Genomic DNA, 11,339 nt, shown 5'->3' with positions numbered 1-11,339 from the left:
AATACGGAGAAAAAGAGAATGAGATGCAGAGATTCTTCCCTCCCAACCCTCCTCTGGGCTGTCGCAAGTGGGGAAGGGGTGGGGGAGGAGCGGAACGTACCAATAACGCTCAGAAAGGGGGGGAGGCGTCGTGACTTAACTCTCTCTCTCTCGCACTCCCAAGATGTCCAGCTTCTCAGGGGCGGGGTCGCGTCACCCAGACCAGGGACAGTGCTTTGGAGGAAGGTCCTTCCGGAGGGCGGGGGAGCGGAGGGCGGTGAGCTAGCGTGCGTGTGGGAAGAGGGGGGGGAGACTGCCTCGGCTCCCCTTCTCGGACTCGGGATGGTGCGTCCCGTTCCTTTGGAGGGAGGGGCGGCGGGCGCGGCGCCTCCCCACACAGTGACACACGGACCCGGCGCTGGGAAGAGAAGGAGGAGGCTGCGGAGGGAGCGCTCGGGAGTCGTAGCGGCGGCTGGGAGCGGAGCCCAGCCTCCAGCATGGCCGGGTTCACTGAGGCGGCGGTTCCGCCACCCGCTCCTCCCGGCCGCCACTTTCCCCCCGCTTTCCCGTCGACCCGGCGTTGCTGCTGCCGCCGCCCGGCTCTGCCCGCCCTGCCCGGCTTGCTGTCGCTGGGCTTGCTCCTTTCGCGTGTCTGCTGCGGTGAGTCGCCGAGAAACTTTCTTTTTCCTTTCGGGAAGGGGGCGGCGGCGGCGGCCACCGGACCAAACCAGTTCCCGCCCCTGTCCGAGCGAGCGCGGGCCGCTGAGGGAGCCAGCCAGCCAGCCAAGGAGAAGCGGCGGGCGGGACTTCGGAGGAAACTTTTTCGCGGCCGCTCGATGGGAGAACTTTGTGTCTGGAAAGGGGGCGGCGGCGGTGGGCCCGCTGAAAGCGAGAGTCCCCGGGCGGCGGAGGCGCGAGGAGGGAAGAAAACGCCTCCCGTCTGCCCTCACGAGGGGCCGAAATGAAAGGGCGAACCGAGAGAGGGAGGGAGGGCCGCTCGCGGCCCACCACCCAATTTATTTATTTTGGGAGCGCGGTAAAAGGGTCGTTTTATGCTTGTTAATTTTTTATCCACTCGCACAACTGACGGCGTTGAGGTGAGGCGTAGGGGGCGGCAACGGCGGCGTCTCGGCTGGGCTGGCCGGGCATTCTTGAGGGGGCTTTTTGTGAGGGGGTCGAATGGCTGGAGGAGGAGGAGGAAGAGGCGGGTTGTGGGGCTGGGAGGCGCCGAGAATTAGGGGTGTGCGAGGTGCGTGGGAAGGCTCAAGTTGCGTGTTTTGTATTTCTCTTCGTGTCAGTCTTCTGCCTCGCTTCATCCCCCAAACTTGGTTCTTAAGAGACAAAATAGCAGCAGAAAGGCAACTAGAAATAAATGGGCTGCAGCAGTTTCGAGGCTGTTACTCCTTGGTTAGTTTTTATTGTTTCGTGCTTTATTAGCATCGGCATCGCCAGAGAGGCGTGATCAGTGTCTTCGTCGGCAGCCTCTGCTGGCGTCTCGTAGCGCGCAGCCCTTTCTCCGGGCTGGTGCCTCCGCCGCGCATCTCTCTTGGAAGCGCTGCTGCGCCCGGCGTGCAGGGCGGGAGGCGGCGAGGTTGTGTCCGCCCGCCCGCCGGCCGCCGCGCCGCCTTGTTGTGGTTTGTTGTCGGCGCTGTTGCTGGGAGTTGGGGAGCTGTTGGGATTCCACTTGTCACTTGGAGCCGCCGCCGAGACCGTTACGTCCAGCATTCTGGGCGGCTGTGATGGGCAGGGCTGGCTGGAGGCTGCGTTTGCTGTCTCCGCTCTGTCTAGGTTGATGACGGGGCAGCCGTGATTTGTGGGGAGGACAGGCGGATGTCATTATGTAGCTGGCCGCCGCCCTTTTAAATACACCATGTCCCAGTCCCCCGCACCCTTTTCGGGGCTGGGAGGAGGAGAAACCCCTGACTCCAAAAACAACTGGTTAGAATTGGCAAATAGCCAGTTTGATGTTGAGCAGCAGGTGCTGAAGCAAATGCTAATACGTGTGTGGCAATCTTCGAGCTGTTCATTTTCAGAGTCTGCTCGGTTTTACCGATTAGTTCTATCATTATTTCTTTCTCCACCCCCTTCCTTCCTTCCTTCCTTCCTTCCTTCCTTCACAAACCTAAGAATCTTGTCAATTGATGCAAGTGGATTTACACAGAAAGGGAATTTTTTGCTATGTTAGTGAATGCAAAGAAAGAGCTGATGGAAATCTGAGAAATAAACATAGTTGGGATGGACTGAAGCTGGGTTAGTGTAAAAGAGTGGTTGCTGGAAATAACACCTTGGGGTTATTGGCTTCAGCATGTGAGTTTACTACTTTTTGTCTCATCTGTTCCTGTGCAAGCTTACTCAGAAGTATGCACTGAGTTAATTTGTGCTTATTTATTTATTCCATTTCATAACTACCTTTCAAGATCATAGTCTTCCTCAGGTGGCCTACAGCATAAAAACAATACAAGAATACTAATAAAATAGTATCAAATTTAAACAGGTTTAAATAAAAACAGTTCCAATAAAACACAAATATCCTTAAAATATCCTTCAGCAGTGAATAACGTACATGTTTTTTCATTAAAGGCCAGGGAGAACAGATGAGTTTACTCCCAAGTATGCCTGCATATGTGGGCACTTGCCTTCCCCCAATTTGTAGTGCCCTGGAGTTGGGGTATGAAAGGGAGGTAGGAAATCCCTGTCTATAAGGTGTTAAGTAGGGATGATGAGTGAGCATGGGTTTAAAAGAGACAGAAAACTACTAGGAGTGGGAGTTCGATGGCGGCACTACGATTCTAGTCCAAGAGGTGGGAGGAATGGATTTATTGCTTTTATTGCTTCCACATCTTCCTTAAATAGTAATGATTGTGATCTGGAGGACCAGATCAAGGCAGATTTTGAAGGGAAGTGTTAATAAGCCGTCCTCCGCATGATAGAAAGCCAGCACATGGTCAGAGAACAGGGGATCAACTTCCACATCTGCTGTTGCTCTTGAGTCTTTCCAGAGTTCGATTTCTCCTGTTAAAATGATCGTACTGAACAAGCTTGACAAATCATGACCTAGTAGTGGGGTGGGGGTGGGGAGTTGAGACCAGAAAAAGGATTAAGTTATAATGCAATTTCTAAAGCGTTGTCATTGACTATGCACAAACTTGTAATTGATTTGCAAGTTTTGAAAAGCTTTTGTTGGATCTCGTATAGATTCATTCCTTGGACTGTCAGAAAAGTTTGTCTTAGATCTAGTGTAGATCCCTTCTTGAACTGTTGATGCCTATTAGAGCTTTATGACATACAGGGGATCTTTTTTTTGTGTGTGTGAACCCTATTCTGTGTTGTAGCACAAGACAGAGATAGCTGGAGAAACAAATTTATTGTGGCATGTTGTGTTGTGTCCAAACATTTCAAAGCACTTGGAGGAGAGTAATATCTGACGTGCACTGAGGAGTAGGAACTTCCTGTATAGAGTCTTCGGAGGAAGAAATGGCTTGAAACGTGTACAGTTTACAAACTTGGAAGCATCCAGGATCATTCTCCATATATTTTGCATGGTATTTCATACCCCAGATGCTAACATATATGTATAGTGAACCACCTAGAGAGCTTTGACTATTGGGCGTATAGTAATGTAATAACTTAACACATAAATAGTGGTGTTGCAGGCTTGTTGCTACACATCTTCATTCACACATACATAACTTTCAAATTCTAAGACCAATGTGGGTCTAAAGGGGGACTTTAACCAGAGTTGCAATGCACACACAGCAGATTCATGCACTATGCTGTTAAAAATGTGCTACTTCTAAAATGGGGAAATTGAACATGTGCTTAAGCTAAAGTTCAAAAACATAGGTTTTAGCTTTACAATTTCCCCCCTCAAAATGCACATATGCACAAGACATTACCCACCGACCCACCCCTGGTTAGTATAACCACCCGGCTCATCCCCTGCTCATCTACTAGTATACTAGTTTCAGTAGGCTTAATTAAGAGACAAGCATTTGGGGAAATTTGCATTCATCAGATAACAAGAGGAAGGTAGAAATCAGCACTTGCCAAATAAGGAGATTGTGGTGTTTTGGGAATGGCAGAGCAAGGGATTGGAAGAATACGTGACAAAGGGAGCTTGGATCCTCGTGACAATAGTGGGGTGGGGGCAGTAACTGATAGATTTAGGAGGAATGGAAAAGAAATAGAGCAGGAGTGGGTAGAATTACATGACTTAATAGGAAGGGAACCCAAGTGTCTTCATTGCTTGGTTGGTTGCCAAAAGTTAGAAAAAAGTTGTGGGCACAGAGTAACCTCAGGTTTCTCAGCTTTTGGTTACAAATTCAAAAACTGAACAAAAGCTACAAGTTGTTTGTCCTTGTTAAGAACATAAGTGCCATGCTGGATCAGACCGAAGGCTCCATCTAGTGCAGCACTCTGTTCACACAGTGGCCAAACAGCTGTTGACCAGAGACCAGAAAGCAGGACATAGTGCAACAGCATCCTCCCACCCGTGGTAGTGAGTTCCATAATTTAACTATGCATTGTGTGAAGAAGTGCTTCCTTTTGTTTGTCCTGAATTTCCCACCAATCAGCTTCATGGGATGACCCTGGGTTCTAGAATTTTGAAAGAGGGAGAAAAATGTCTCCCTATCCATATTCTCCACATCATGCATAAGTTTGTACACCTCTATCATGTCTCCCCTTTGCCTCCTTTTTTTCAAGCTAAACAATCCCAGCTGTACTAACCTCCCTCATAGGGGAGATGCTCCAGCTCCTTAATCATTTTAGTTACCCCTTTCTGCACTTTTTCCAGCTCTATAATATCTTTTTTTAGGTGTAGTGACCGGAACTGTACACAGTAATCTAAGTGAGGTCGCACCATAGATTTGTATAAAGGCAGTGTGATACTGGCAGTTTTATTCTCAATTCCTTTTCTTATAATGCCTAACATGGAGTTTGCCTTCTTTAAAGCTGCTGCACACTGGATTGACATTTTCATCGAGCTGTCCACCACAACCCCAAGATCTCTTTCTTGTTTGGTCACCACTAGCTCAGATCCCATAAGGTTATACTTGAAGTTAGGTTTTTTTGCCCCAACATGCATCACTTTACACTTGCTTACATTGAACCGCATCTGCCATTTGAATGCCCACTCTCCCAGCTTGGAGAGATCCCTTTGGAGTTTTTCACAATCGCTTTGTGCTTTAACAACCTTAAATAATTTGATGTCATCTGCAAACTTGGCCACTTCACTGCTCACTCCTAATTCCAGATCATTTATGAACAAGTTGAAAAGAATTGGTCCCAATACCGATCCCTGTGGGACCCCACTATTTACTTCCCTCCATCGGGAGAATTTACCATTTATTCCTACCTCTGCTGAGTTTCTGATCCATTAGAGGGCCTCTCCTCTTATTCCATGACTGCTAAGTTTGTTCAGGAGTTTTTGGTGAGGGACTTTATCAAAAGCCTTTTTAAAGTCCAAGTAAACAGTGTCCACCAGATCACCCCTGTCTAGATGTTTGTCAACACTCAAAGAATTCTAATAGTTTAGAGAGACAGGACTTGCCTTTGTGGAAACTGTGTTGATTCTTCTACAACAGGACATGCCCTTCTATATGCTTACTAATTTTCTCTTTAATAATGCTTTAAATCAATTTACCTGCAATGGATGTCAAGCTAACTGGCCTGTAATTACCCTGGCAACAGGTTGTATCATATTGCCCACAGACATTGAAAAGTGAGGCTTCCGGATAGGTGATGATGGGGAAATGAAACAGAGCCATAGTTATTATTAGGGACCTGGAGCTACCACAATTTGATTTAAAAATAGATTCAGATAGAGATCTTTGCTAATAAAGTTCAAAAATTGTGTGTTCAGATAGAGACTTTTTGGTAGCTGCTTTCCTTTATCCTGGGCTCACTTGTTCACTAGTTTACTTGGACTCAAAGCTAACAGTTTACATGGAGGTTACAATGACCTTGCATGGCTTTGCAGGTCAACTGCATTCCTGCACATATAGAACCTGATTTTGAGACTTAATGGCCACCTTACCAGGATTGAAAAAGCTTTCTTTCTGGGTAAGAGATCTCTTTGGCCCACCACAGCAATAAGGTGGTTAAGGTTACTTTTCCCTTTATGAATTTACATTTAGCTAGCTATACGAAGTAGCATAGTACAATATTCAAAACAAAAAGTGTAATCAAGAGTGCTCAAGTAGTGCTTGACCTTGCTGACCTGTATGGAAGATGGAGATGCTTCAGGATTGGGCCATTTTCCACACCAAGGCTTCTAATTGCCCAATTCAGAGGTGCCTTCATGGGTTAGTTGGGTGGGTAGTGGCTCCTGTGTGTCTGTAGTTGTCCCAAACCTTACTAACAACAGGCTGTGCTTTCCAGAACCAAAAATGGATTATTGAGCCACAGTGTCGCTAACTGTTTGAATTGAAACAACTTCCTAAGTAAGGAAAAAGTTCAAGAACCACATGCCTGTTTCAATAGGAACATTCCAAGAATATTCTGAGCGTAGCAGCCGGCTAACAATTAATTGGATATATGATGAAAAATAGTTTCGTGTGGGAATTCCAATTAAGGGATGACCTTTGGCAGATAAGTAGTCCTCCCTGATTAGGTTTTGCCAAAATTTCTCACAGTGCATTCAAGTTGCAGCATGACTCTTACGGCACAATTTTTGAAGCGCGCTGTACCTCATAAAATGTGGCACATTTAGTGAACGTGGTGTAAAATCTCGTCTTCGTGGTCAAGTAACAAATAGGCATGTTAGCATGACTGTCAGATTGTAATTAATCTGCAGAGACAGATATGGCATTTTATGCTTTACACCTTTCATACATAGCTGGAATTCAGAAAGAGATACAGAAAACACTGAAGGAAAATATTAAACCTTTCTATCCATCACTAATAGTCAGTTGTCTGGTAGAAATATATCCCAATATTTTATGCTCTAATGTAACTTCTGCGTTTAAATAGTTGCTATCTCTTGTGTAGTTGTCTGTATCTTCAGAGAACTTTTTGTCTTCGTCTTTGGTTTCAATTTCATTGGCATAAAGTATATACAACTAGTTTTCCAACCAAAATTAATTAATCTTTGACACTGTGTATGCTTGTTTCCATAGAAATGTTTGGGAAGAAGCTAGAAGTACATGGGCAAGCACGAATCTGGATATAAGACAGAGGAGTTTGTCAATAGTTATCAATAATTTCATTGAATTCCACAAGAAAGATCCAGGACAAATAAAAGGAAGTACTTCTTCACACAGTGCATAGTTAAATTATGGAACTCACTACCACAAGATGTGGTGATGGCCACCAATTTGGATGGCTTTAAAAGGGGGTTGGATAAATTCCTGGAGGCGAAAGCTCTAAGTGGCTACTAGCCCTGACGGTTGTGTGCTATCTCCAGTATTCAAGGCAGTAAGCAGTAAGCCTTTGTTGCTGGGAAACATGGGTGGGAGGGTGCTGTTGCACCATGTCCTGCTTGTTGGTCCCTAGCCGATGGCTGGTTGGCCACTGTGTGAACAGAGTACTGGACTAGATGGACCCTTGGTCTGATCCAGCATGACACTTCTTATGTTCTTAAGAAAGCATATCTGTCATTTTATCTGGCTGACCATGGGATATTTCTTCCTTATTAATGCTAGAAACACATAAAATAAGGTACAATATCCTGGTTAAAAAGAAAATCAATCTTAAGTTCTTCAGCTCAGTAAAATTGCTTGCTTTTGAGCCTTAGATTATTTAAAATGTTTGCCTAATTTAGCTGGAGCAGCCCCACTACAGTTTGGGGGTTTCTTGATTAAATGAAATGTTGGGATGCTAGTCAGATGCCATCAATGAATGCTCATGAAGTCAAGAATACCTCCTTAATGTCCATCCCTGGCAAAATAAGAGTGAGACATACTTGCATTGCAGTAGCCCATGCACACACGCATGTAGCTTCAGTTTTGAGCATGTTTACATATCCATTCATGTACGCACTTTGTGCATCTGTGCTTTCTGCTGTGTAAGTACTTAGAACTGTATCCCTTGCAGAGAAAAGTTTCTGTTAACTACTATAACTGCAGGCATCTCTGCGCAGGAACCGAGAGTGCAAATAATAAACACAATGTTAAATTATTTGTTCTAATTTTGTGTTGAGTTCCTTGAAGGGCACTGCTGTGTATGTAGAAGACTGCAACTTTAGAACAGAACCAATTGTCACTGTTTTCAACTAAGTTGATGTATTTAACTATGAAGAATTAGGGAGAGACAAATTCACACTTTTGAGCTTCAGATGGCAACTGTACTTAGCAAAGTCTTTTACCACCAGTTTTAGCTTGTACATTAGCTGTAATCATTACTGGCAAAATCAAACCATACAACAATCAGTCACGCCCTAGAAACCTATAGATTACTACTGTAATATTCAGTATGAGGACCTGCCCTTAAAAAGAGTTTAGAAAAATGCTACTCTCAGGTAACTGTGTCAAGTTGCATCATCAGACAATATTACTCCAGTCCTGTTTGATCTGTGCTGGTGCCTTTGTTTCTGGCCTTAATTTAAGGAGATGGTTTTTATAGTTAAAGCTCTAAACATCTTTGGACCTGGATATCTTAAAGAACATCTTCTTCTACATGTACCCCTGCATGATCTGTTCAACATATGATGCCTTTCTCCAGGTGCTTTTGCCAAATAAAGTCTGGCAGGATCTTGTTGGCAGTGCCATCAAGCATATATAGTGTCATGATGCTACAGCCTTAGTTCTGTAAAGCTTTTGACTAATGATACTGTTTGATGTGATTAATTGTTATCAGATGTTACTATGGGATTGAATATAGATATGCTTCCTTGTAGTTTCTGTTGTATGACATTTTTATTTTGTGAGCTGCTTTGATTTTATTAATGCTAAATAAAAGATATATATAGAGAGATATATAATATTGGAATTTTGGCTGTCAAATGTCAACAAAAGCTGCTAAAAGATCATCAGCTTGGTGTTCTGTATTTTGCAACTTTCATTTTTTTATTTAAATTATTTATATAATACTTTATAATCAGTGGTTTATATACTATATATACTAGCAATAAAACACACTAAATATATATCAAATGCAAACACAACATTAAAATCTGTATGAAACAGACCGTGCAATTAAAATACTGATCAATTATAAAATACCTTCTGAAGTAAAGTTTTTCAGCACCATCTAAAAATGGGAAGGGTGGTAATTCTTTTGTATTTCCAGAGGAGAGAATTCCACAACTGCAATTCCCCCATTCCTGGTAGCTATCAATTGAATTATGTGCAGAAGACAGGTCCAAAAAGCTTGACCTGCAGACTTAAGGCTCACACAGGCTTGTATGGGTGAAGGTGGTCCTTTAGATAATTTAGTCCTAGGCCAGTTGCTGTTTTAAAGGTTAATAAAGGAATTTTAAATTGAGTCTAGTTAATTTTTATTTTTGCATTTTAAGTGTATTTGGCCCTGTTCAGAAGACACTTTAAACCACGGCGAATAAGGTCTTTTGGCCTATTCACCGTAGTTAAAGCCATGGTTTAAGGTGTCTTCTGAACAGGGCCATTTTTTGATATGGTCTGACTGTGTTGCTCATATTGTATTCTGGTTGCCAAGTTTTGTACCAACTGCAATTTTCAAACTAAAGGCAGCCTTATCTTGAAGGATAACGAAAGAGGACATTTGAGGATGAGGAAAGGGGATGTTTGAGTGGAAGAGGACAATACCAGAGAGGCCAGGGTAGTTACCCTGAACATCTTCTTGCCTTCTTCCCTCCCCTCCAAAGTGTCCTCACTAAAAAGCCTATCCAATGAAATCTGCAGGATGGGAGGACAGGGAGGCGAAGATCATCTACACCCCACCTATCACCCTGAGTTGGATGATGGGATGTGTCCAATATCAGGGGCTTGCAATCACCAAGGCTGCAGTCAATAAGATTGTGCCCTAATTCTTTCAAATAATATCAACTGATAAATCTATTCAGCTGATAATCCCTGTGTTATTGTTTGTTACTGTTAGCATTTTTATATTACCTGATGAAATTCAATAAAAAGTATGGACATGGGTGCAAACTTTTCAAAGACTGCTAAAATGACTCTCCAAATGCAAGGATTCAATCAAGCTGATAGTCGCTACTTAGATGCCAGAGAGGTTTTCAGTTGCTATGGTGAAGTTCTATGGTATATGCTGTCAGAATTACTCAGCTTTATTTTTTACATCTAATTCTCTCAACTTTTAAGTGTTTCCAACCATAGTCATGTAAATTTCATATTTAATATGACAAAATACTGCTTCCATTGAGATCAAACTAAATAGTTCTTGTTCATAATACGTCCTGGGGCCTATGTACATCATCTTTTATGTTTTGTACACACAGGAAGTTTGGATGAGTTAAGTGTTGTTAAACATGAATGCATTTTCCTTATAAGAACTGCTTCAAGATTGGTGTTAGCTTGATCAGAGAATTTATTGCATTTAGCTTCAGTGGACAGTTTAGGACAAAAAAATTATCTCAAGCTACAGATTGTTTTAATGTTCAGTGATGCAAGAGAGGATAAGGCCTTTTTTTAAATGCCTTATCAGAGCAGTTGAGCAGCAGTTCTGGGCAATGCGCTAGTCTTCTAGGAGGATTACTAGATCTTCTGTAGGTGCAAAATCAGGAGATTTACCAAACCTGTGGTGAGCTACATTTGGCTACAAGTTATTATGAGGTAGTCTAAATTATTAGCTGAACTAATTTAGAACATGAATTAGAAATGGCTTTGTTTTAGCCATACTTTCTTGTACTAGCCATGTTTTCTTTTAGTATTAATTTAGAATCTTCAGTACTCATTATAAATTTTGTGCACTTAATAAGGCAAGAACATTTTTGACAGTGGAATAGCTATGAACACAATGCTGCATTAACAGCAATCTTATACATGTCTACTCAGAAGGAAGTCTCTTTGAATTTAATAGAGCTTGCTCCAAGGAAACTGGATATAGAAATGATCATCACTGTTTTTCAAGCAGGAGCAACTTTGGCTACAGGTACCAATGCTAATATCACTTGGGAGCTTTTCCTAGGCCATGAGGGGGCATTACCTACTCCCCCTCAGACAAGTGGCAATTGTGTGCACTGGAGTTGGCTGAAAGCCTCTTCCCCATCCCCTTCCACATCATCCAAGCAAGGCCTCAATTAGTCACAAAGTCACCAGGCAGGCAAATTCCAGGCTCACTTGGTGCTTCGATTGGGATGGATCTTTTTATCAACACTGAGGCCGTAGCTAGACCAGGCCTATATCCCGGGATCATCCCTGTGCATCCAGATGACACACACGGGATCCCAGGAGCAGGCAGGGATGACCCCCTCCATTTGCCTGAGA

At 43.4% G+C, this 11,339-nt stretch overlaps 1 protein-coding gene across 1 annotated transcript in view; it reads left to right on the top strand.

Moving 5' to 3' along the window:
- Positions 1-476: 476 nt before the first annotated feature.
- LOC134399628 (nectin-3-like) overlaps positions 477-11,339 on the top strand; it is a 58,402-nt gene continuing 47,539 nt past the window's right edge. Inside the window, exon 1 of the mRNA XM_063127712.1 lies at positions 477-639. Coding sequence (XP_062983782.1) covers positions 477-639 — 163 coding nt within the window. The remainder of the gene's footprint in view (positions 640-11,339) is intronic.

Source organism: Elgaria multicarinata, chromosome 5 (assembly GCF_023053635.1).
Source record: "Elgaria multicarinata webbii isolate HBS135686 ecotype San Diego chromosome 5, rElgMul1.1.pri, whole genome shotgun sequence".
NCBI classification, from domain to species: domain Eukaryota; kingdom Metazoa; phylum Chordata; class Lepidosauria; order Squamata; family Anguidae; genus Elgaria; species Elgaria multicarinata.
This window is presented reverse-complemented; position numbering and strand designations above follow the sequence as displayed.